This window comes from Trichosurus vulpecula, chromosome 2 (assembly GCF_011100635.1).
Source record: "Trichosurus vulpecula isolate mTriVul1 chromosome 2, mTriVul1.pri, whole genome shotgun sequence".
In the NCBI taxonomy this organism is placed as follows: Eukaryota; Metazoa; Chordata; class Mammalia; order Diprotodontia; family Phalangeridae; genus Trichosurus; species Trichosurus vulpecula.
Genome location: NC_050574.1, coordinates 237,971,088 through 237,998,112, shown reverse-complemented (window position 1 = coordinate 237,998,112; position 27,025 = coordinate 237,971,088). Strand labels below are relative to the sequence as shown.

Below are 27,025 nucleotides of genomic sequence, written 5' to 3'. Positions count from 1 at the left end.
AAGCAGAATGGTGACTTCTACAGAACTAGACAAGTTTGGAGGAAGTATAGTATTTAAGGAAAATATGATAAACAAATCAGTAAATCAATCAGTAAGCATTTATTAAGTTCCCATTATTTGTCAGGCACTGTGCTAAGTATTAGTTATGCAAAGACAAAAATGAAAAAGCCCCTGCTCTCAAGGAGATCATGTTATGGCTTTATGTATGTCGACTTTATAATATCTACAGGAAATCAGGTGAAGATAGTCAGCAGGCAGTTAATAATTCAGGATGGATTCAGGAGTGAGATTTGGACTAGATGTACAGACTTAGACTTAGACTTCCTGAAAAGGATCCTTGATCTTGTGGGTGCTGATGAACTTTCTAAGAAAGAAGGTACAGAAAGAAAAAGTCCCAAAACTTGTCTTAGGGAATATCTAAGTTGTAATGAATGGTATCTAACACCTGGTTAGGGTTATTGGGAAGGATAAAGGACTGAAGCATAAGAACTGAAGAGAACCACAAGGAAGAGGAGCAGCACTTGGAGAGCAAAAGATAAAGGACTTAAAAAGAAAAATTAGAGTAAAACCTGAGAATAACATTGCTAAGACAGAGGAAAGGAAGTGGAGCACAGCTATCAGGGTTAGCAGGTGACAGGAAGGTGCTAACTATGTGAGGAGAGTTCTTCAGGAAAGTTAGCCATAAGAGCTAATACTACTTAGTAACAGAAGGTGTGGAAAGTAGTGAGGATTTCACCATGACTAGCATGGATTGAGCAGTTTGCTTTTTATGCCATGGTCAGGTTAATTGTTATCTATTCTTAAATTACAGACTGGTCTTTCTCCTGGAAAAGAAGGTAAAGTGGCTAGGATGCCTCTCCAGGTCGTCATGGAGAATTAAATGTTACTTCAAAACAAAACCAAATGTGCAGGACAAGTTTTAGTGTAAAAATAAAGATAAAGGATTGGAAAAAGTATATAGAATCCTTGGCTTGGAAGTTGAAATAATGTCACACCAATGAAAAAGGGAAGAAAAGATCACTAACTACTTCTTGTGAAGTACTGGATATGAGGTTCTTCCCAGAGGACGAAGTTGTATACTCTGAGAAGGAAGCAGTTGCTTGTTCTTGTAACAACAATGTTGCTAGCAGCTGTTGTGGGGGTGAAAGACCAACAGCAAGGGCACACAGGAGGGCTGCTAGCACAGGTCCTATGATCTGCTTTTCTGAGGAAAGCAACTTTAAGGGGTTAACAAACTTACTTTAATTAAACATACATTTACCATTCATTTAATTCAGGGGGGAAAACCAGCACCCTGAACTTCAGAGCAAATACAAACAGAAATTACAAACAGATCAACAGACAGGGTTTTATCTAAATGACCAAATCACAGCACATACGTAGTTACCAGAGAGAAGCACAAACATCTGGGTTTTCAAAGCTTGGGGGGCTCTTTCAGTGGCTACCCAGAGTCTGGTCACCAACACTCTTTCAACGAGTGTTCCCCCCAAAGGCAAAAATGCTAACCTCTGAGTTTATATACACTTCTTCAGGGTCAAAGGGCATCACAACCATGGGACTCAAACCCATGTGAACTAGGCCTTGCCTTGACATAAGCAGTCATTAAAGACTGGATTCAATCAAAGATTCCTTAGCGCTGAGAAACACTCCAAAACAGACAACAAAAAGTCCACTTTGCTTGCCATTACATTTGAAAAGCAAAACTCATCAAAAGTACTTGATTACCTCACCATTTCAAAAGAGAAAATAGTAAAAAAAAGTCCCACCCTAATTATCATAATTGTTCTCTAAAAAAAAGCAATGGTGTATCTCCACCAGGGCTCTTGGACAATAGACCATCCAGTAAGAAGAGATAATTAGTTATCGTTGGGAAAGCAAGGTAATAACTATAACGTTAACTGCAAATTGAAAAATTAGGGACCCTTAAGCATTGAAACTCTTTAGGGGAAAGTAGGGAGAAGAAGAAAGGGAAAAGGAGTCTGGCTTAGCTGATGACTGATTCATTAGAATGGTTCACATAGAGATGGGGGTCTACTGATGACCTTAGCTGGACCCCATAAAATATTGACATAACTCAGGAACTCATCTCTAGCACAAATGGCAGACCTCATAGTAAAAAAAAAAAAGCAACGGTCACATTGTGATATTGGGTTTACTCATGACTCAAATTTCTGATTTTACTCAACTTTCTTGAACAAGTCTCTAAACTTTAAAATTCTATAGTTATAGTAAACAGGTTAATATTTACTCAGGGCTTTTTGGTTAGCGATTCATATCAACATATGAAGCCAGCAGGAAATTAATAATGTGTATGCTTGTGTACATTTTGTACAAAGTAATGTTAGTTCATTTATATTCTCAGAGGAAGGAGGACACCGGCAGTTATAAAATTACTAAATAACTAACATTTACTTAATACATTACAGGAAGAATCATAGCAGCCACCATCTGAATTAAGAACCTCATTATAGCAGTTATAGTTTAGCCACACTATTTTACCTTAGAGTTTGTGAGAGAGAAGAAGAGGCAAGCTGATCATAGTTGGTATTTTCCTCATAGATGCAAACAGAAAAAATTTCAGAGGCTTCAGAAAAAGGATACATAGGGTCCGATGGCCTAAACTTCTCTAGTGGTGGTCAGCCCAGGGGAAGTTGAAAACTCTCAAGAATGACATTCTGAAGGCACATAGAAACATTCCAGTGAAGAGGGGAATAATGTTGTCATGGAGGTATCTAGAGAATAATATGGCTGCCGAAATTTCATGAGCAACTAGGTGGCATTGTGGACAGAGTATTGTACTTAGAAACAAGGAGTCCTCAGTTTGAATCCTGCCTTAGACTCTTGCCAGCTGTTTGAAAAAGTCATTTGACTTCTCCAAGCTTCAATTTCCTCATCTCTAAAATGGAATAATAATAGCACCCACTGCCCAGAGTTATGAAGATCAAATATGATAACATACATAAAGCACTTTGCAAATTTTAAAGTGCTATACAAACATTCATTAATGACCTCTCATAGGAAACAGTTTGACAAGTTTGAATATTTAAAAGACTCAGGGAAGCAGTATGTACAGTAGAAAGAACAGAGGCTCTATATTCAGAGAATCTGGGTTTGCACCATATCCTTAATATTACCTAATGTGAACTTGGGGAAGTCATTTAACCAACCACCTTGGATTTCAGTTTCTTCACCTGGAAACTGTGGGGGTTGGAAAAGATGGCCTACGAGGTCTATGATTCCAGCTCTAAGTCTATGATCCTATGATCCTGTGATACTAATATGGAAGCAAAGGCTAGACATGTAGGACAAATACAAAATTATATCAGTCACATAATAGTGGCAAGGATTCAGAATGTACACAAACATACAAAGAGAGTTAATGACAACAAAAAGAGGTTTGGTTTGAATCTATGTTGGTGAAAGGCAAAGAATCAAGGAAAGGCAAAGAATCACTATCCCAGTGGATGAAATGATTAAAACTGGCAGCGGAGAGAAGGCAGAGCTGTTTAACCCTTCCTTTGCTAAAGTTTTCTTTGCTGATGAAGATGATCTTTGGTCTCGGAAGAAAGCCCAGAAATAGCTAATAAACAGTTGAAACCCAAGATAAATCAAGAAATGGTAAGAGAGCTTTTAGCTGCCCTTGATGGGTGTCAGATGAACCAATTCCCAAGATATTAAAAGAACTGGTGGGTATTATTGCCAAGCTACAGTTAAAAATGGCATAAGGGTTATAGAGAAGAGGAAAGTGGTATAGGACTGGAGAAGGGCAAATGTCTTGATCTTCATAAAGGAAAACTGTAGAGAATTAAGTTTATCTTCGATTCCCTGGCAAAATTTCTAGAATGCCATGCACTAAATGGTAAGGAAACATTTAGAAAGGAAGTAGTGATCACGAGGAGTTACTGTGGCTTCACCAAAAACAAGTCAAGCCAGACCAACCTCATTTCCTTTTTGCAGGATTACTAGACTAGTCATGTCATGGATACTTTGCTTTTTTGCCTAAAATATGGTCATGTATTTCATGATAATTTAGTAGATCAGGTGGCATTACATTAGATAAATATCACTGAAGTTAAATGGATTTGGAACTGTTGAATGACTGAATCTAAAGTGTAGTCATTAATTTAAAATTTCAGTTTGAAAGGTTTCTAGTGGGATGCCCTAGAATCTGTGCTGTTCCCTTATTAGATAACACTGTGCAGTTCTACATTTTTATCAGTGACTTGGATAAAGTAGCATGATTGTCAGTTGTATTTGAAGATGTTACAATGCTAGGAGGTATTGCTAACATGATGAATGACAGAGTCAGAATTGAAAAAGATCTCACTCATCTGGAATGTTAGACCAAATCTAACATGATGACATTCAGTAGTATAAATCTAAAGTCTTAAACCTGAGTTCAAAAAATCATGTTCACAAGCACAGTATAGGGTTAGGCAGCTGTTTGAAAAAAATGGGAGAGCTTTTTGGTTCGCAAGTTCAGTATGACTCATTATTCTCACTAGAGGTCTTCAAGGAAAGGCTTGAAATTTATCTGATATAAATATGTAGAGGATTCTTATTCATCTGCTATTTGGAGCACTTGACCTCCAAGGTTCTTTCCAATTCTAAGGTTCCTTAACTCTATAATTCTGTAAATATGCTATCTCTTCTCTCAAAGAGCTTTCCATCTATCAGATGATGTAAAATGTGCAAAAACAGTGAATAGATGATAGAATATCAAATACATAAACTTATAGGCAAGAGGAACCATCTCAGCTAGAAAATCCAGGTGAGGCTTCATGGAGGAGAAAGCCTTTGAGTTAGGCCTTGAAAGATCCTAATATGGAGTCTATATAGGGTAGAAGTTTATATAGCCTCGCCAGATTCTTTGGAGAGACGTGAAACATTGCGGATTCATTCAGTCAAATCTTGGATTAAAACTCTTCATCAGTCCTGCCCAGCCCAAATTACTCTAAAACAAAAAAAAATTATAGGAATACAGTGACACTTTTACCTAAATGCCACTCATCCATTGGCAATGGTTTATTACAATAGTATGTGAAAGTTCCTCCATATCAGAGCATGGAAGAAGGAGATATTTTCAACTGGATTAAATTGATTCTCCTGTATAGAAGTACCTATTTGAGATTCAGAATTTTGTGACAGGTGACATGGAATATATTTTTCATTTTGTTACTGTTGTTTAGTCACGAAAAGAAAGGTGGCTTAACCAAATTAATCAGTCTATTTACAGTTAAAAGAAAAGCATGAAAGGTGCTCAGATGGATCATAGCATTGGCTGGTGGTCTATTTGCATAGCCAAGATTATCCATAATCACCCACTCCGTTCACCAAACTCTGGACATCCATTGGCATTAAACAACCAGTTTTATACTAAATAAGAGAAAGTAAACTATCTCCATAAATTGTGTTTAAGGCAGTACCATATGATAGGAGAGGAATGAATGAATGAATGTAGCATTTATTAAACACTTACTATATACAAAGCTCTGGAGACACAAGTAGAAAAGTAAAACAATTTCTGTTTCCAAGGGAAACATTCTAATGTCTCTGAATATTACTTCTATTAAAGCAACTTAGCAGCTGTATTCTGTTTCCAAAAGTAATGTGACAAACATGTTACCACTAAGGACAATTAGTTGGTAATTGAAACCTTCCCTGATAAGCAAGCATTTCCAGATTCATGACTAATGCTCCTAGGGGCTTCAGGTTATGTATTGCATCCTGTCTGTGAAGTATTAATAGGAAGTAGTTTAAAAAGAAGACAATAATAACACGATGTTCTTTTATCATGGCAATTTACAAGTTAACATATGGAAAACCTTAATGTTTATGCTTTTAAGATGAGTTTTAGAAAATTTCAAGTCTTTACTGGGTACTGAAGTAAAACAATTTGCTTAAAGTTTTCCCCCCATATTCTTTCCAATGTTAAGTAGACAATATGACTCATCTAGACATTATCTCACTAATGTTTGCAACTGAACTCTGTATATTAGCAGTGACAACTGCACTACCTACTAAAATGAGCAGAATTTCTACTTGGTATTTTTTTAAACTAAAAGCAGAAACCCAACGATTTATTAATGAAAAGCTCAGGTCTCTGAAGGTGATGAGGAGCAATCACATTTTCTTTTGCCGAAGAAAATATAAATAGCAATGTTTTGAAAAACTGTCTTATTGCTCTTTAAAGAAAGGAAATAGACATTAGGTCCCAGCAGTACATTTGTAGACAAAAATGCTCTGGTTTATGTCCACAGCAGGGGGGGATTTTAATTACCTACCCTGGAAACAATGAAAAAATACCCACTTGTAAACGGCTGCTGGCACTAAAGTTTCATACTAGGGCATAGCATTCAAATATCTGGTTGATTAAAGCAAGCTCTTTCTGAATGTATTCTTCCTTTGCTGGTGATTTTTCACTGTGATACAATGGTCAGTAGTGAACAACTAAGTGTTTTTCCTTCATTTGTGCAAGGACAGTAGAAATAATGTTAACGACTAGTCATTTATTGGCATAGCTCAAGTAGATTCCTCATTAACTTTCTCATTAACTTTTTGTTCCATAGCACTATTGTTAGTAAGGTAAATTAAAAAAATTGGGGGGAGTTTTGGATCTACCCCATATGGAAAATCTCTCCTTTAAAATAGATTTGCAATTTATAATCTTAAAGTGTTGTGTGGGGGTACTGAAGTCAAATGATTTGCTCAAAGTCATGTAGTTAATATATGTGAAACAGAATTTGATCTCAGATCTCCCTGAAGCTCTGAGATTTTGGGCATGTAGACAGGAAATCACACCCTTATCTCAGAAAGTCTAAACCAACTCTAGCACATGAGTTAAAGGGCACATAGTATATCATGACAATGCATTTTTTTTCATGAAATCACACACAGATGTGGTTCTGAATCAGAAGTTAGAAGTAATATTTGTATTCAAGTTCGTTATATTATATATCATCAATACACTAATATCTAAGCTAAATTTTTTTTTGACTAGCTCATATATCCTGTCCCCAAAGACCATTCGAGGTAGACTAGAATGGTCTCAAGAGTTCTGTTTGTAAGTTTCTTGAATGCAGAGACTGGTTCATTTTTTTGTCTTTGTATCTTCAGCGCCTAGCATAGTGTATGATATACTGTAGGTGCTCAATAAATGCATATAGTAGGTATTCAATAAATGTGTGTAGATTGATGGAGTGAAATCCTTTTATATCTGATCTTTGTTAGTACCTGAGGCACTGGTACTGCAACTTCATTCATGTGTAACTGAGATGATGGTTTCAGGCAAACTCTTTTGAGTTCTGTCAAAACTTATGTTCTTGGTGAATCCATACTGCTTCACCACTTCCTTTTCTGGATGTTCATCACTTTAATGATCTATTCTAGAATTTCCCTTGGAATTAAAGTTAAGCTCTCTAGCTTCTAGTTTCTATATCCTGTTCTTTAACCATTTTTGCCAATTAGAACATTTCAGCCCAACACCTCCCTTGTTCTCCACAATCTTTCCTATTTCAATAGTGGTTGAGCCATCATATCTACTGCTTCTTTTGCTACCCAAGAATGTACTTCATATGGGCCCAGAGACATGAATTCTGTACTGTGGCAGAATTAGATTATTAAGGGAAGTTGGTTACTCTATCCTACTCTTAAGTTATTGTCAAGTGAAGATGGAAGGATCTCAGATCACTATGCTTCAAGGGAGTCAGTGAACTAAGCTTCATTGAGTCCTGCAAAATTGCTGGTTAATCCATTAGTAAAAGACTGCTTTCTGAGGACCATTGACCATTCATATACTGACTACCAAGGCCCTACAATAAACCTCATTACTCAAGACACAGTATATGAATAAAGAATTCCTGTCCTGTCCTGAGTTAGAGACCAAAGGCTCTGATCCAAGAGAGGACACATCAAACTCAACAAGGGAAGAAGGGACAAATCAACCACAATTTCAAAAAACTCCCTACGAAATTTGGGTGTGAAGCCCAGAAATGGAGAAAACGTGCACATGGAGAAACAGATCTGAACCCTTGGAACTTCTAGTCAATCTCCAATGATTTACTGGCAAGCCTGGTGACAAAAGGCTAAACCATAGTATGAATAGGTAAGGAAAAGTTGGGAATGGGGAGGCAGGATAGACAGGGCACTAGTCACTCCCAGTATAGTTTTATTGTCCTTCATAGCCTTCTAACATGTAACTTAGGCCAATAAACTCACAGAATCTCTTTTATGTAATGTACATTTATAGTGTAATGATACCTAAGATTATTCTGTATTTTCTAGGTTATTTTAGAAATATTTCAGTGAATATTATCATTAGATCTACTTTACATCTATTTTTTCTTGTAATTATATTTCTGTGTTGAATATGTATGTATTCAAATATATATATAAATACATATATGTTCATATATATGTATTTGTATATATAAAAATATATGTTCATATATACGTATTTGTGTATATATATATATATGTGTATATATATATATACACACACATATATATTCAAAAAATTAGCCTCCTAACTTGTGTAAAAGTGTAGGAGCATGAATAAAAAAATGTCATCTAAAACTGATGTCAAAGAGAGGTAGCTAGCATTTGGTTTCAATTACTACATTCACATACTAATGATAATTAGCAGTACTTTAACCCCAAACTTCTTTATTCATACATGCTTTTTTACTGACTATTGAGTTCTCTCTGATTTGTTAAAAATTTAGTAAGGTCTTGTGAGTTTGGTGGGTATCATTTGAATATATTTTTGATAATAGTTTATTAGCATGAGAAGTATGAGAATTATATGCTTTTGAACATGGTTAGAACAAAAAATAATACTCACGTAGGTCAGATGTATTAACATGTTCAAATTTGTCATGTGTATTATCCGGTTTGTTATAGTTACTTATTTAGGGTTAGCTAGTTATTTTATTTAGGAAATGAAATTTAGATGTGCAGTGCTCTTATAATCTCTATTTATATACATGGTAAATATATGAACATATATATGCACAAAGAAAAATTTACTAAACGTTTTGAAATCTGAATTTTATGAGTATCTACTATATATTTAGATTTTCTCTTTTTCTTCTGAATTGTTCTTTTTTTAAATAGGGTTATCTGTGTCGGTGGTGATGGATCTGCCAGTGAAGTTGCTCATGGTTTACTTCTTAGAGCCCAGATGGATGCTGGGATAGACACAAATTACATCCTGACACCTGTCAGAACACCACTTCCTCTTGGGATAATACCAGCAGGTAAGAATAATGGCAGCAGACTCACTGAATTATGCATCTGTCTGAAATTAATCTGTTGTGCTGTACAATTTAGGAAGCCCGGGTTACCTTTTAAATAAATAACTGAGAGTTGAGATTGATTGAATATTGACTTTCCATCTTAAAAATCTTATGTAATGGCATATTCCCTAATATTTTTATGCATGTACATACCCATACACATACAGAGGTAATTTCCTAAAAGCCTTAAAAAGAATCTCAAAATTTTAATTTACCCACTGGTAGAAAAAATGTGTTAAAATCAACATACCACTTATTTTATTATCACTTCAATCCCTTAGTATTGGTTCATTGGTATTTTGAGACTTTAAAATGCAATCCATTCAAACATGCCTTAATACTATTTAGGAAAAATGGTAGGAAACATTAAGGTACCTTGTGAAGCTTTTACAGTGCCTATGAAAACATCCCTGATAAATTATATTGTGAGAGGCAACCTCTGCTACAAAGAAGCACATGCATGTTAGGCCAGCAATTTGACCTTCACAGGTCATTTTGGTTTCTGTGAATGCGATGGTGGTGTTATGAGATGGAACCTCTCCAACATTTCACTCCATGCAAATTGGACGTGCTTAGGTCACTGTTTCTCTTCATTAGTATTTATACTCCCGAGATAATTTGTTAACAGTTATATATCAAAAGCAAGAAGGATGGGTGCACCCAAAGGGATGCATTTTTACCGAATGGGCAGCAGTCTCAAGGCATAAGTCAAATTAGAATGTTTTTCTTTTTTCTCTTTTTTTAGTAGCTCAGTTTTAAAAAACGAAACCACCATATGATAATTGAGCTTTGTGGATGTTACAGGTTTTAAAACAAATCTTCTTTTAAACCCACACTATATGCATACATACTGATTTTCCATTGAAATAATCAGGAAGGGAGTATTAAAAAGCTTCAGCATGTTATCTGAACACCAGTTAGAGGTTCTAACTAACCACTTATAGCTAATGGGAATATAAAATGATTTACCGGGCACATTTGTTTGAGGACTAAAGTCGTACTTCTTACTTTGATAGGCAAAGAATAGGAATCACAAGTGCAGGGCAGGAAGTTTGCAAGCTTCAGAACATGAGGAGACAGTCTGCCTTTGAAGTCATTTGCCTCCTGGAGAGAGACACCCAGAGGGAGAGTGTTTAGTAAATTACTCTACTGAGCCAGCAGACTAAGCTGCTGAATTATGGTCAGAATCAAATGGATCAGATGTGGGGAAGCCTGTATTTGTAATCCTGGCCATTAGCAATGGTGTTTGTTGCTATGGGAACTGGTACTAAGGAACTATACAGAGAGATTCAGGTTGAGGAGAAAAACTAGAAGGACATAAAGATAAAAAAAACCCCATCCAGTTGTTGTAAAACAAGACTTGATCCCCAGACTGATGGCTACAAAACAACATAGTCCTAAGGAGTTCATTTAAATAAATTCGTGCTTTCCAATTAATTTGGGGAGAATAAAATATTGTCAAGGGACTGTTAATTTCTATGATATTTCAGGCAAAGAACCAAAGTGTAGGTACAGTTTTCATGAGAATTTTAGATATGCTTGACTAGGAAGTCATTACATCACATTTATCTGTTTGGATGTGGGAGACATTAACAGTCTTATGAATATTCATGTTGTCTGGTTAATTAAGTTAATTGTCCTGCAGAAGTGCTTGCACTTCCAAGGACAATTTTTTTATCACAATTTCTGCTTGGTACCTTCATCAGTCATTCTCTACATGAACTCTGATACTTTTGTCCTTACTCTTCTGCTTTGGCACATTTTAGGGGTAAGGGGGAAAAATGGAGGGAAAGAGGATAGTGTTGGCAGCAAAATAAATTTTCATTCCAATTAAAATGTTCAATTTGAAGTAAAACATGTATAGCTTTTTTTGAGAATGTGATTATCCGTATTAGGCAATGCTGCCTTTCAATGAATAGACCCCTTTATGAATAAAGTAGCATTTGAGGAATTGAGAAGTTAAATTTGATCTATAGAATTCATTGAGCATTTCATATGTCAACATTGTGAAAGGTCAGCATGGTTGTATAAAATGGTTAGTCATGGTTTTCTTATGTCTGTCAAAACAGTGAAACACAGGTTGTTGTGATACATATCTCACATGAAAAATTTCTATTCATAATAGTTCTCTTTTACATATGTAAGTTAAGGAAGGAAATGCACATGTTGATGGATATTGATGGTGATGTTACTTTGTTGCTATATATTACATTCATTGTCTCTATTTTCATATCATGTATGTTGTCTTTGTGGAATTCCCTTCTTTCTTCAAGGATTTAAGACCATGTTTAAGGACTAGTGGCCAGGCCAACTAAAACAAAAAGAAAATATTAAGCGGAGTGATTTTTCACCTGCATATTGCGGTTGTCCTTACCACCAGGAGTGTTTGCTACAGAACTGAGGAACAGTTAACAAAAGTGTCCTTTAAAGGCTAACTAAGGATCTGTGCTCTGTCAGACTTCACAGGAGCATTTCCTTAAAACATGGAAGGAATAAGCAGTCTTTGTTGCTTTGGTCATGGTGTATTTCATTCTCCATTGTTCATTACAGCATTACATTATTGCTTTTTAATAGCCTTTCTACAGGAATGTTTTTATAGTCAACTCGTAATTATCTATGGTAATAGAAAGAGGGGACAGAATGGATAATTGAAATCCATAGATAATAAAAAATCGTTTTAGTTGATAGTTTCATTCTCTCTTCCACCAAAACTTTTACCAGAGCTGCTAACAGGACGCATAATGGATTGTTTTTTCTTCTTTTATTCCTCCCATCCATTCCCAAGTGGCGGGGGGGGGGGGGGGGTGGTAATAAGCAAGAGAATGGTCAAAAGACAGGTAGCAGAAGGCCAAAGGATAATTCAAGAGGCCTGGATAATCCACTCCTAGATAATTAGCTCCTCAGTAATCAAGAGTTGTCTGCTTTCACAGCTATACCGTTACAGAACACCCACAAATCAATTTCTTCCTCATTAGGCCAGCTTTATGTTTTCATTTGGGCTGGATATTACTTGAGGACTAGGTAAAAACTATGGCTTCTTTGGACTTAGGGCCTTAGTATAGTGCCTTTTATTTAATACATACTTATTACATTTTTTGTCGATTTGAATGACTCAGCAATATCATCATATAATAGGTTCTTATAAGTTGTTTTGGTGAAGATGATAATCATTTGATAACAGTCTCTTTGAGCTCTAATATTTGGTTAATTGTATGATTCTGTTCAGAATGTCAGTCTTTGGAGGGGGAGCTTCCTATTTATTTCCACTGTTCAACTAGATTAAAATAAGTAAGGATGCAAATCTTACTTTGAGATGTTACATATTTTGGAAGTATATTTTTCCAGTTCTATATCAATTAATAGTATTCTCCAAGCCCATATTACTAATGGTACTAGTGTTAAAGCTCATCCTGATATTATCATTATAGTCGGTATAGGGCATGGCAATGACGGATCGCTTCACTGAGGTTGAATGAAGTAGTTTTTCGATTCCTGGCATCTCCTTGTTTTAATATTATCAAGTACAGAAACTGATTTATCTTATGTTGGAGAAACTTGTCATGAATAAGAACCTATAACTAATGATTTTAAAGCAGTCTTAAGACATTGGTAGTTAACATGCTATGTAATGCATATTCATGTACATATTTGACATCTTGCATATTAAACCCCTCTACTTGCACAAATGAGCCCATTCCATCTCATTGGCTCCAAAACGATTCACCTGTCTTTTCATCCCCCTTCTTTCACTTATCTTCAATCTCTCCCTAGTCTACTGGTTCCTTTTCTGCTGCCTATAAATATGCTCATGTCATGCCCATCCTCAAAAAACCCTCCCTTGATCCTTCCATCCCCACTGTCTTCTTAAACCTCTTTTGCCCTTTGTGGCTAAACACCTTGAGAAATGCATCTACATTAGGTCCCTCCACTTCTTCTCCTCTCACTCTCTTCTTAAACCCTTACAATTGGGCTTCTGACCTCAGTTCCACCAAATTTGCTTTCTCCAGGTACCAATAACCTTTTAATCACAAATCCACTTTTGCAGTCCTCATTCTTCTTGGCTTTTCTGTAGCTTTTGACTCTGTTGATTACCCTCTCTTCCTTGGTACTCTCTTCTTGCTAGGTTTTTGGGACACCAGCCTCTCCGACTTTTCCTCCTTCCTATCACATTGCTCCTCAGTCTCTTTTGTTGGATCCTCGTCCAGTTTGTGCCCACTAACCATAGATGTCCTACAAGACTCTCTTCTTCTCCCTCTATACTATTTCACTTGGGGATTTCATCGGCTTCCATGGGTTTAATTGCCCTATCTTTGCTGATGATTCTCAAATCTACCTAGTCTGCCCTAACCTCTCTGCTGAACTCTAATTTTACATCTCTAATTGCCTTTCATACATCTTGAATTATATTTCCAGTAGACATCTTAAATACGACATGCCGCAAACTAAACTTATTATTTTCCCTGCTAAATCCTCCCCCCTTCCAAACTTTCCTGTTACTGTCAAGGACCCCACCGTTTTTTCTCAGTCCCTTAGCCTCACAACCTAGGTGTCATCCTGTATCAGTAATTAAGGTGGGACTTTCTTTTACTGTTTTCTCTTTTAGCACTTATTTAATCAAGTGCCCTTGAAGAGTCTGGCCTTTGTTTCTTTGATTGGATCAGGAGTCTTTGATGACCTTCTTGCCTCGAGGGAAAGCCTGATTTACATGGGTTTGAGTCATATGTTTTTGATGCCTTTGAGTGGAATGTTCGTGATGCTTTTAGGTCAGGTGGGTGAGTCGCATGTTCTGACACCCTTTGACCCTGAACAGAATATATAAACCCACAGGTTGGCATTTTCCCTTGGGGCTCTCATTCACTGGAAGAGTGGCGTGTGACTTGAAGAGACTCTGGGCGGCCGTTGTTAAGGGCCCCCGGCTTGTAAATCTGGATATTGGAACTTTGTTAAACCCTAGTAACTGTGCATTGAGATTTGAATCAGACAAGGTCTGTCTGTTGATGTTTGTAATTTGTTTGTATTTGCTCTGAAGTTCAGGTTGCTGGCTTTTCCTCCTGAACTAGGTGAATGATATTTGTATGTTGGATTAAAGTGAGATTGCTAACCCCTCAAAGTTACTTTCCTTAGTAAAGGAGATCAAAGATCCTGTGCTGGCAGCTCTTGTTGCTTGACTTATTGGGTCTTGCACCCCACAACAGCTGGTAGCCGAATTGTTGCTACACATGCTTGACTCTATGCTATCTCCCACCATTCCCTGTCCCCCACTTATATCCAATCTTTTGTTAAGGCCTGTTGATTTCACCGTTGCATCATCTCTCAAATACATCCATTGGCTCTTCTGATATTGCCAACACCGTGGTTTAATCCCTCATCACCTCATTCCTGGACTATTGCAATAGCCTGCTAGTAGATCTACCTGCTTCACATCTCCCGAGCTCATCCTCCATTCAGCCACCAAACTAATTTTCCTAATGCTCACCTTCCCCTCCATAAATTCCAGTGTCTCCCTTCCAGCTCCGGGATCCTCTTTTTGGTGTTTAAAGCCCAAGTACCTTTCCAGTCTTCTTATACTTTACTACTGGCCATGTACTTTGAAAAGCAGTGACACTTGGCCTCCTTGCCCTTCCAGGAACAATGCAGTTTATCTCTTGGCTCCAGGCATTTTCTCTCAATGTTCCCCAGGCCTGGAATGTTCTCCTTCTTCATCTCTGCCTCCTGACTTCCCAGGCATCTTTCAAGTCCCAACTAAAATCCCATCTTCTACAGGAAGGCTTTCCCATCCCCTCTTAATTGTAGTTCCCTTTCTCTGTTACTTATTTCCAATTTATCCTGTATATGGCTTATTTGTATATACATTTGTTTGCACCAGAGACTATCTTTTGCCTCTTTTTGTGCCTTTAGTGCTAATCACAGTGCCTGTTACATAATGGGTACTTAATAAATGCTTATTATTAACTGATTGACTATCATTTTTTATGCTTCTTTTTCTTATTAATCATTCTAAAAATCTTTTGAACAGGATCCCTCTTTTCCTTATCAAACAGCAGTGGTTTTTTTTATTATTATGAAAGTGTACCTTTAGTACCTCAGAGAGGGTTTATACAGACCATTATTTACTACTAATAATATATTTTGGGCCAATACTTTAGTTATAGAGTAGTCACTTCTAAATTACACACATTATTCCTGTCAAGTTTAGTACACAAAATTAGCAATTTTGGTGCATTCTTTTCCATACTATAAACATGCTCAGCGATAAGGTAGTTACTCTAAAAGGTTTACTATCTAAATTGTGAATTATCAAATGTCCTTATTTCTTTCCAAGCCCAAACATTAGTCATTTCATAACATATTGAGTAAAAAAGAAAAGGAGGACATTTCCTTCTTACGTGGAGTCTGTCCTGTTTTACTAATAAAGAATCATTCCCTTTAGTCATGATATTTCTCCCCTTAACCTCCAAATCGCATCTTTTTGGGTAAGAATTGATGGAAAGAAAAAGAATCTTTCTGTAGCTAAATGACAAAGTATCTTCTATTTATCAATTTTCCCATTATCAAACTTTCTCTTAATTCATGGGAATTGTTTGTTTAGATGTATAAATAAAAAACGTGAATAGATGATTTCACTATTTTATGTTATTTTGTAACAGATTAGCTTTGTCCTTTTGGTTTCTTGATGTTGAAGTTTCTGTGCATAAAGGAAGATCATATTTCTTCAGGAGTTCACAGTAGGAAAGTAATTTGGTTCATGCTACACTCTATCTAGGGAAAATATATTGACCATTTTGACCGACAATCCTTTTCAAAGTTTTTTACTGGTAAGAAATACTTAGTATCCAAATGATTATAATTTTTTTTAATAAAAATGATTAGAAAATAGAACCTTATAAAATTCATTATAAGAAGATTTTTTTTTCTCTTTTTAGTAATTTGTCAAACAACAACATTTACTGAGTCTCCACTAGATACAGAATATTGCTCGGGGAAGCAACACAGGGAGTAAAATATATACACTCTATTCTTAAGGAGTTTCTAATCAGTTTGATAATGATACATACAAATTTAAATGTTAGAACATACCTGGAGTTTGGCTGTCTCTGTAATGACTAGGGTTCTCCTTGACATGGCATGAATGATGACCTTTTATGACTAGTAACATTACTTTTACTTCGAAGAAAATATATGTGTGTATACATATGTTTACACACACACATATGTATGTGTATATATATATATATATATATATATATATATACATATATATACACACATGTACATATATATGCCATGGAAAAAATGATAATGCTTTCTCTTTACTATGGATCAGGAATTCTTAATCTTTTGTGTCATGGCACCCTTTGGCAATCTGGTAAAATCTATGTATCCCTTGTTGAAATAATTTTTTTGGATATATAAAACAAAATATATAGGATTTCAAAGAATATCAATTCTATCAAAATAGTCATCAAAATGTATATTTTAGATTCATGGACCTGTATTGGTAATTAAGATGGACTTTTAGCACTTATTCAATCAAGTGCCCTTGAAGAGTTTGGCTTTTCTTTCCTTGATTAAGTTAGGAGTCTTTGATGACCTCCTTGCCTCAAGGGAAAGCGTAGTTTACATGGGTTTGAGTGACATGTTTGTGACATCGGAGGCTTTTAGACCATGTGGGTTAAAGTCTCATTTTTGTGATGCTTTTAGGTCATGTGGGTGGGTCACATGTGTGACTCATCTTTGGCCCCAAACAAGATATATATACCCAGAGGCTGGCGTTCTCCCTTCGGGCTCTGAGCCACAGGAAGAGTGGCATGGGATTCTGGGCCAGCAATTGTTATGAGCTCCCCAGCTCCTGAACTCAGATGTTGGTTTCTTGGTAACTATGAATTGTATTTGGTCTGTTAATAATGTGTGTTTGTAATTGGTTTGTATTTGCTCTGAAGTTCAGGGTACTGGATTTTTCCCTCGAACTAAGTGAATGATATTTATATGTTGGATTGAAATAAGATTATTAACCCCTTACCGTTACTTTCCTCAGTAAAGCAGATCAAAAGAACCTGTGCTGGCAGCATTCTTGTTGTTGGGCTTGTGTTGGTCTTTCACCCCCTCAACAGCTGCTAGCCAAATTGTTGAAACAGGACCCTATGTTAAGAACTGTTGTACTAAATGGTGAATTGCATGAGGGCAGAACCATGTATTATTTTCCCCTTTGTTTCTTGACACTTGATAGATTTTCTTGCACATAAAATCATATTTTTGTATTTTTTTAAAAAAATTTTTATATTCATTTAAAATTTTTTGAGTCCTAAATTGTCTCCCTCCCTCCTGCTTCTCCCCATGCAGTGAGAAGGCAAGAAATGTGATATTAGTTATCATGTGAAGTCATGCAAAATATATTCCCATATTAGCCATGTTGCAAAAAAAGGAAGAAAAATGAAGTGAAAAAATTATACCTGAATCTGCACTCAGACTTTATCAGTTCTCTCCCTAAATATGGATGACATTTTTCCTCTTTCTTTTTTTAAATGAAATCGACCAAAGGTTTATCAATTTTATTGTTTTTTTTCATAAAACCAGCTCTTAGTTTTATTAGTTCAATAGTTTTCTTGATTTCAATTTTATTAATCTCTCCTTTGTTTTTCAGTATTTCTAATTTGGTATTTAATTGGGGACTTTCAATTTGTTCTTTTTCTAGCTTTTTCAGTTGCATGCCCAATTCATTGATCTCCATTTTCTCTATTTTGTTCATGTAAGCATTCAAAGATATAAAATTTTCCCTAAGAACTGCTTTTGCTGCATCCCATAAGTCTTGCTATGTTGTCTCATTATTGTCATTCTCTTGAATGAAGTTATTGATTATTTCGATGATTTGTTCTTTGACCCACTCATTCTTTAGGATTAGATTATTTAGTTTCCAATTAATTCTTAGTCTAGTGGATGATATTTTTCATTGTAAGATCTTTGGAATTCTCTTGGATTATTGCATTGGTCAAAATAGCTAAGTCATTTGCAGTTGATCATCATATAATATTGCTGTTACCATGTACAATATTCTCCTGATTCTGCTTACTTCACTTTGCATCAGTTCATATGAGTGTTTCCAGGTTTTTCTGAAATCATCCTGCTTGTCATTTCTTTTTTTTTTGTGGAGGGGGGAAGCCAAGGCAATTGGGGTTAAGTGACATGCCCAAGGTCACACAGCTAGTAAGTGTGTCAGGTGTCTGAGGCTGGATTTGAACTCAGGTTCTCCTGATTCCAGGGCCAGTGCTCTACTCACTGTGCCACCTAGCTGCCCCCCACTTGTCATTTTATAGCACAATATATATGCACAATATATGACATCACAATCATGTCCCAAACTTGTTTGGACATCCCCCTTAATTTTTAATTCTTTGCTACTACACAAAGAACTGCTATAAATATTTTTTTCAACATATAGGGCCTTTTCCTTTTTCTTTGATCTCTTTGTTATATAGAGCTAGTGGTGGTATTGCTGGGACAAAGAGTATAGTCTGGGAATAGTTCCAGATTGTTCTCCAGAATGGTTGGACTAGTTCACAACTCCATCAAGAGCATTGGTGTACCAATTTTTCTACATCTCCTCCAATATTTGTCATATTCCTTCTCTATCATGTTAGCCATTCTGAGCCATTGTGATTGCTCTGAAGTGGTAGCTCAGAGTTCTTTTAATTTGCATTTCTCTAATCAATAGGGATTTAGAGCATTTTTAAAATATGACTGTCAATAGCTTTTATTACTTCCTCTGAAAACTGCCTGTTCATATCTTTGACTATCAATTTGGGAATGACTTCTAGAGTTATAAATATGACTCAGTTCCTTATACAGTTAAGAAATGAGAGATTTATCAGAGAAACTTGCTGTAAAATTTCTCCTCCAGTTTCCTGCTTTCCTTCTAATCTTGGCTGCATTAGTTTTGTTTGTAAAAAAAAAAAAACAACTTAAAATTTAATGTAATGAAAACTATCCATTTCACTTCCTATGATTCTTTCTATCTCTTGTTTGGGCATATTTTTTCCCTTATCCATAGATGTGACATATAAACATTTTTTCAGTATCTCCTCATTTGATTATGGCTATCACCTTTTATATCTAAGTCCTGTACCCATTTTGAATTTATCTTGGTATATAGTGTGAGATGTTGGCATATACCCAGTTTCTTCCAAACTGCTTTCCAGTTTTCTCAGTAATTTTTGTCAAATAATGAGTTCTTGTCCTAAAAGCTTGGGTCTTTGAGTTTATCAAACACTATGATAATTACTTTCTGCTGTGTACCTAATCTGTCCCACTGATCCAGCTTTCTAACTCTTAGCCAGTACCACATTGTTTTCATTATTACAGTTTTGTAACATAGTTTGAAAACTGGTACTGCTAGGTTTCCTTTCTTCACATTTTTTCCATTGATTCCCTTGACATTCCCTTTTGTTCTTCCAGATGAATTTTGTTATTATTTTCCCTAGCTGTATAAAATATTTTTCAGTAGTTTGGCGTGGCACTGAGTAAGTAAGTTAATTTAGGTTAAATTGTGTTTTTTATTATATTCCTACCCACAAGCAATTTATATTTCTCCAGTTTTTTTAAATCTGTCTTTGCATGAAAAGTGTTTGTAATTGTGTTCATATAGTTCCTGCGTTTGTCTTGGGAGATAGATTCCCAGGTATTTTATACTGTCTGCAGTTATTTAAATGTAATTTCTCTTTCTGTCTCTTGTGCTGGACTGTGTTAAGTCTGTAGAAATGCTGATGATTTATGTGGGTTTATTTTATATCCTGCAACTTTGCTAAAGTTTTTCATTGTGTTTACTGGTTTTTTAGTTGATTCTCTTGAATTCTCTAAGTATACCATCAAATCTTTGGCAAAGAGAGATAGTTTTATTTCCTCATTGCCTATTCTATTTCCTTCAATTTCTTTTTCTTGTCTTAGCATTTAAAATACAATATTCGATAGTAGAGGTGATAATAAACATCCTTGCTTCACCATTGATCTTACTGGGAAAGCTTCTCCTCATTACAGATGATGATTGCTGATGGTTTTAGATGTATACTACTAATCATCTTAAATGTGCTTTCTAGTATTTTTTAAATAGGAATGAATGTTATATTTTGTCAAAAGCTTTTTCTGCCTCTATTGAGATAATCATGTGATTTTTGGGGGTTTTTTAAATTAAAATGGTCAATTTTGCTGATAGTTTGCCTAATATTTGTAAGGGCAAGCAAAGTGGGACTTTTTATTGTTTTTTTTTTCTTTTGGAGTGCTTTTCAGCACCAAGGCAATCAAGTGCTCTTGATTGAGTCTTGCCTTTGTTTGTAGGAAGGCCCATACCCTTTTGCTAATTAGGTTAGGACAAGTGTAAAGCCCTCAAGAGGTGTGAAGTACTCTGACACTGAAGAAGTATATATGTACTCTGAGGTCAGCATTTTGTTTGAGGCTCTTTCATTGGAAGAGTGTTGGTGTGGAGACTCTGGGTAGCTGTTAAGAAGCACCCCGCCTTCCAGCTTTGAAAAACCCAGAAGCTGGTGCTTCTCTCTCTGATAACTGTATTTATAGCTTTGTTCAGACAGCTAGAAGCCTGTATGTTGATTTGGGTTATTTGCTGTTTATATTTTCTCTATTTGTAATTTCTGTTTGTATTTGCTCTGAAGTTCAGGGTGCTGGTTTTTCCCCCTGAACTAAGTGGATGATATATTTATGTTTAATTAAAGTAAGATTGTAAACCCCATTAAAGTTGCTTTCCTTTTAAAAGCAGATCAAAGAACCTGTGCCAGCAGCCCTCCTGTGTGCTGGTGTTGTTGGTCTTGTTGGACTTACACAGCCACAGTACCTGTAAGTAACATTGTTGTTAGAAAATGGCATAGTTAGCAGGATCTGCAAACTAAAAGGAAAGCATGGGACCTGGGATACTTGTTCATTGTTTCCCAGTTGTGGTAACTATGATTCTGTGGAGCCTGGAGCAGGAGGAGAGAGCTGCCTGCATGTGGAGCTTTGCTTTTCCAAAACCAGAAATTTCAGACAGGAGCCCATGGAGGCTACTCTCAGGCAGGAGTAGGAAGAACTTGAAGTGGAGCAGTCCCCATGAGGTGAGACAAGGAGCAGGAGCAGAGAGCTGCCTGTGTGTGAATCCAGGCAAAAGCTAGTTGTGGCTGGCCCACAGAGGAAGAGACATGGGACTTGAAAGTCAACCTTGGGTCAAGAGGAAAAAAGGACTTTACTTGGACATTTCATATTGACTGAGGAGATCGTAACTTGCTAAGACCTAGGGGTATATGGTGTTTGTATTTTCTACAGATCAAAGAACCTGTGCTAGCAGCCCTCTTGTGCACTGGTGTTGTTGGTCTTGTTGTTGGCCTAACACAGCCATAGTAGCTGCAAGTAACATTGTTGTTACAATATTCAGCACTTAATTACTGGCATAACTTCTGCTTGGCAAAAGTATATGATCTTTGTGATATATTGCTGTAATCTCCATGCTAGTATTTTATTTAAAATTTTTGCACCAGTAGGGAAATTCTTATATCACAAAAGTCAAGGTAACTTGGGAGAAGTCTGAAATTCCATCTTCTCATGATGGAAATGCTTTAGTGTAGATGGTCTTGGTCACTAAAGCATGCCCATTGCAAGTATTCATGACATAAACTAAAGATAGGAATATTTTTGTTGTGTGCTATATCATCAAAATGGAAACAGATTTTTACCATTTATAGGTAGGGATATATATATATATATACACACACACATATGTATGTATGTATACACACACACACATATATACACGCACTCACATATACATATACATACATATATATTGTTATATAGTTATTTCCCCCCAGAAAATATAAAAACATCTCAGGATTATTCCATTGCACTGTATGTTGTAGAACAATTAAGGAATACCATGGACAAGAACCAAAAACACCATCTTGGCTAAAGCAACTTGATAAATCTGTTGAAGGACCACAGGAAGATATCAGAAGAGTACTTTAATAGCCAGTTGGTAAATGCAGTAGAGTATTTGAATGTCATCTCACCCAATTAAAAACAAGAAAAAGCAAATGTGCAGAAGGGAATCCAGAAAATACAAACATCTTCAAAATTCTAGTTTTCTTTAATCAAAAATTAAAAGCAAAAGTCAAAAGGTTAAGACAATGAGAGAAATCAAAGAAACTCAAGGAACAAAATAAACAATACAAAATCTTTCAGAAACTTTACTACAGAGATTTAAGAAGCAACGAAACTAGAGGAGAGATGAACCCTTGAGTTTGGAGAAGATTTCTGGTCATTAATATAGTTGCAGAAAAAAAACAATAAAGAAAATATGTTGGATGAAAGAATTACTTTGTGCAACATAAATGCAGTGGAATGATAGAAAAGTTCATTAAGTTCCTAAAACACTAGCTTCTCTATAAAACTGAAAAAAAAATTAGTGAATACTGCCAGATAAGATCCATAATTCTTGGCTCAAAAGCTTCAGTGCATGAATTACTAGAAAACACTTTACCCACTTTCAGATACAAAGTTGATCACAAGGCATTTGTGGGTAGAAGATAGTGTTAGATTGAGTCATATAGCTATCTCCATGTATAACTAAGGGACAGTAAAGGTACAAATCATGGAAATTAAGGAGGCTGATGAACTTGGAAGCTAACATGTTTGAGGGTGATATTTATATATATATATATATATATATATATATGTGTGTGTGTGTGTGTGTGTATGAAAAACTTAGGGGAACATTAGATTACATCAGCCAGGAAATGGATAGGTTGATATAAATGGATGAAGCGAATACAGAAAATAAACAGATTGGCAGAAGGAGGATATGGAAGTGGTGGTGAGGATCAAGTGAAAAATGTACTCATCTTTTAGGTCCATTGTGTCTAGGAGCATGAGAGAAAGCACAACTGGTATTGAAGAGAGTGGGTAGGGATGTAGCATCCTTTATAGTTAGCCAGATTTCCATCAGTGCAAGCAGATGGAAGGAGTGTGAGAGGAAAGCATTTCTAGTATAATGGGACATTTGTTAACCATAGAATAAAAATGCTAGAGCAGCCACTGCTGGGGGCATGGAGGATCTGGGCCACTGTTGGGAGCAAGATGGCTCTGAGAGGCACCTCACTGCATGGGTATCTCCTGCGTCCACCGAGGGGGCCTGAGAAGATGCCGCAGTTCCACTCGGAGTGCAGTGTTCCTGGGGAACTGGCCTGTGGAATATTGAACGTGGAGCTTCAGCAATGCTAGATCTATAATAGGAAGTGTCACACTCTGCTATTTCTGCTGTGGGTGCCTTTTCACATCTGTGACCTGGACAGTCCTGTTCTTTCTTTATTTCAACTTTAGTGAAGTGACTCAGCCTTTTAAGAATGTACCCATCAAGGACTGTAAGCCTCATGGGCCATTCCCCAAGAAATTTTATCCTTGTTTTACTTGTGGCTTGAGTCGACTATTAGAGCCACAGTCAAAAGTCAACAAGATTGGATCCATTTTAGAAAATCATGTTGAAGATGCAGGCAAAGACAACATGGAGCTCTCTCTTGAAATGGGTATGATTTTTAATGAAAGATATCAGAAATTCAGAGACTTGGGCTATCAGAAACATGCCTTTAATTTACTTATCAGTAACTGCTCGGGCTACCATAGAGATGTGTTAGATAAAACGAATGCAGAATGTAAAGAAAAGTCATATCCTACTGACCTTCCAACTGCTAGAATCATGATTTGTTTATACAGTGAAGCCTTTTTTGCCTTGCTTCGAACAGTGCATAGTGTCATAGATCAAACAGCAGCCCATCTCCTTCATGAAATTATCTTGGTAGATGACAATAGTGAATTTGATGATTTGAAAGGAGAGCTAGATGAGTATGTCCCAAAATATCTTCCTGGAAAAATTCAAGTGGTCAGAAATGAAAAATGAGAAGGATTGATTCGAGGAAGAATGATTGGAGCAGCTCATGCTACAGGAGAAATTCTTGTGTTCCTAGACAGTCCCTGTGAGGTGAACAAGATGTGGCTACAACCTTTGCTAGTTCCAATTCAGAAGACCGTAGGACAGTAGTATGTCCTGTGATTGATATTATCATTGCTGATACACTTATGTACAGCTCATCTCCTATCATATTAGAGGATTCAACTGGGGGTCTACACTTTAAATGAGATCTTGTTGCCTTTTCTGAGATATGAGGACCAGAAGGAGCTATTGTACCAATCAAGTCACCTACAATGGCGGGAGGCTTATTTGCTATGAAAAGACGCTATTTCAATGAACTTGGACAATATGACAGTGGCATGGATATCCAGGGAAGTAAAAATCTAGAAATATCACTTCTTCTTTCTTTAGAAAAATCATCTCTTCATTATCCCTTGCTCCAGAGTAGGACACATTTTCTGGAAAAGGCATCCATATGGATTGCCTGAAGGACAGGACACCATGACACATAACTCATTAAGATTGTCATGTTTGGTTGGATAAGTATAAGGAGCAATATTTTTCCTTAAGACCTGAGCTGAAGCTCAAAAGCTATGGAAACATCAGTGAACGTGTTACATTGAGGAAAAAAACTGGGTTGCAAATCATTTAAATGGTATTTGGATAATATCTACCCAGAGATGCAGTTATCTGGGCCCAATGCCAAACCACAACAACTTGTTTTTATTAACAGGGGATCCGAATGACCCAGAATTCTGCAATGTGGATGGCTCCATCACCTTCAAACCAATCAGTGTTTGGCAGCTCAGAGTAGCCCAAGTTAGAAAGGAGGACTAGTAGTTCTGAAGGTATGTGATTACAGTGATCCAAATCAGGTCTGGATTTATAATGAAGAACATGAATTGACTTTAAATAATCTTCTTTGCTTGGATATGTCAGAAACCTGCTCATTTCACGCACCAAGGCTCATGAAGTGCCATGAGTCAGGAGGATCCCAACAATGGGTACTTGGGAAAAACAATTGGCTCTACCAGGTATCAGTTGGGCAATGCCTGAAGGTGGTTGATCCATTGAGTCAGAAAGACTACGTTGCTATGGCAATCTGTGATGGCTCCTCCCCACAGCAGTGGTATTTGGAGAGCTAAGATGAAGACCCTGAAGGAGGAAGTCATGGTACATTGGGTTCCTCCATCCCTGACTGGAGTGATGCTTCAGAGAATTGACTGAAGATACAAATGAAGTCCTTAGCTGTTATTCCTGACTGGCACTGTCTTCTCGAGGAATTACTTTCCTCTGGAGATTTCTGGGGAGATAGATAGAAATGAGGGATTGTATCAAAGGCTAGAGTTCCCTAAGAAGCCCATAGTACATGAAGAAGTTCAATTCAGTAAGAGACAACACATTCTTTTTGAGATACTAATCAAAATTTCCCATTCATAAAGAGAAATTAGGTTTTGATTTTTAAACTGAGATTTTAAAAAAAGCCAAAACCATATTTTTCTTGCTTTCTTTAGATTCGTGCCTCATTTTAGTTGATTTTAAAAACAATGATTTTAATTGATCTAGACGTAACGTGGTTTCTTTTGGTCCATGGAGGAGTTGATTTTCTAGAGGTATTTTAAAATTTCTTTCATCATATCTTAGGTAGATAAATTGCTGTAGGTGGTTTGAATAAAATGTTTGTTTTAACTTCGGTGGCATTATTTGTACATCCATATTTAAAGAGAAAGGTAGTATTACAAATTTATTTTTCTGAATTATGATATCTGCGTTTATAATAAATTTTATCTATTAAAAAAACTAATAGAATAAAAATTCCAAAAGACAAAATGAAACAGGAGGGCAGAGCAAGACAAGTATTCTAGAGGGGTTAGCCTGAGGCAGATGGAGTCAAAGAAGCCAGGAGTAGTAACAGGGTAAGATAAATTTTGGGCATTCTGTTGAATTCTGATTGATTTTTCTTAGCTTTCCCAGGAAGCACTGGTAGCTCCCCGCTTCTTGGTGTGGAAATGATGTTTTTTTTTTAATTCTCTGAGGTGTCTCAGGTGTTAATCTAAACCTGTGCCCCCTAGGCTTTTGTCCCCGAGGCTTGGTGTTTGGACCCTCTTTTAATATTTTTTTCGTAGCTTTTCAAAGCTTTGGCATTATTGATTTTCCCACCCTGCCCAAAAAAGCAGGATTGCCCACAGACCCTATCTCTCTTGTAATGGAGGGCTTCAGAATTGTTGATTTTCTCACTCCTACCTTTGTCTGACATTCCAGTCATAGGCAGGTTGATAAAACCTTTATCCATGGTGGAAAAAAAGGCTTAGTGTTTCTACCCTCTATGGTTAATTGAATATGTTTACTTGTTGATTTATTTTCGAAGGGCCAAAATCAAATGATCATATATAACTGTAGTTGAATAGAGATACAAATGCCATGTAATTTAAGAGGTGGGAAAAAGTTAATTGTTAAATAGGTTCTTTCTAAAGGTACATATTGTGTTTTTAATGGTAGATCTAGTGTCTTGCTTTGGTTTTTAAAACAGAACAATTTTACCTGTCTTTGGTGACATAGATGATTTATTTAAAGACTGAGACGACTTCTGATTGATTTTAGTATCAGCAATATTTCAAATGCCTTTTTATAAGGCCTGTGAGGTTAAATGTGGTTTATGGTAAGGATATCCAGACTATTTGTGATAGAAGTTATTATTCAAAAGTAAAAATGAACTAACAGGAGATTTTGTCGTGTGCATTGCTAGATGAAAGTGGCCCTCTCCTAAGCTTCTTTGTGCGTGTGTGTGTGTGTC

General features: G+C 36.4%; 1 protein-coding gene and 1 pseudogene across 2 annotated transcripts in view; both read left to right on the top strand.

The window, feature by feature from the left end:
* CERKL (ceramide kinase like) overlaps positions 1-27,025 on the top strand; it is a 164,721-nt gene that overhangs the window by 118,351 nt on the left and 19,345 nt on the right. For both annotated transcript variants that reach the window (XM_036743446.1, XM_036743447.1), the window contains exon 5: positions 9,115-9,257. In XM_036743446.1, coding sequence (XP_036599341.1) covers positions 9,115-9,257 — 143 coding nt within the window. The remainder of the gene's footprint in view (positions 1-9,114; positions 9,258-27,025) is intronic.
* On the top strand, positions 23,812-25,376 carry LOC118836094 (annotated as a pseudogene).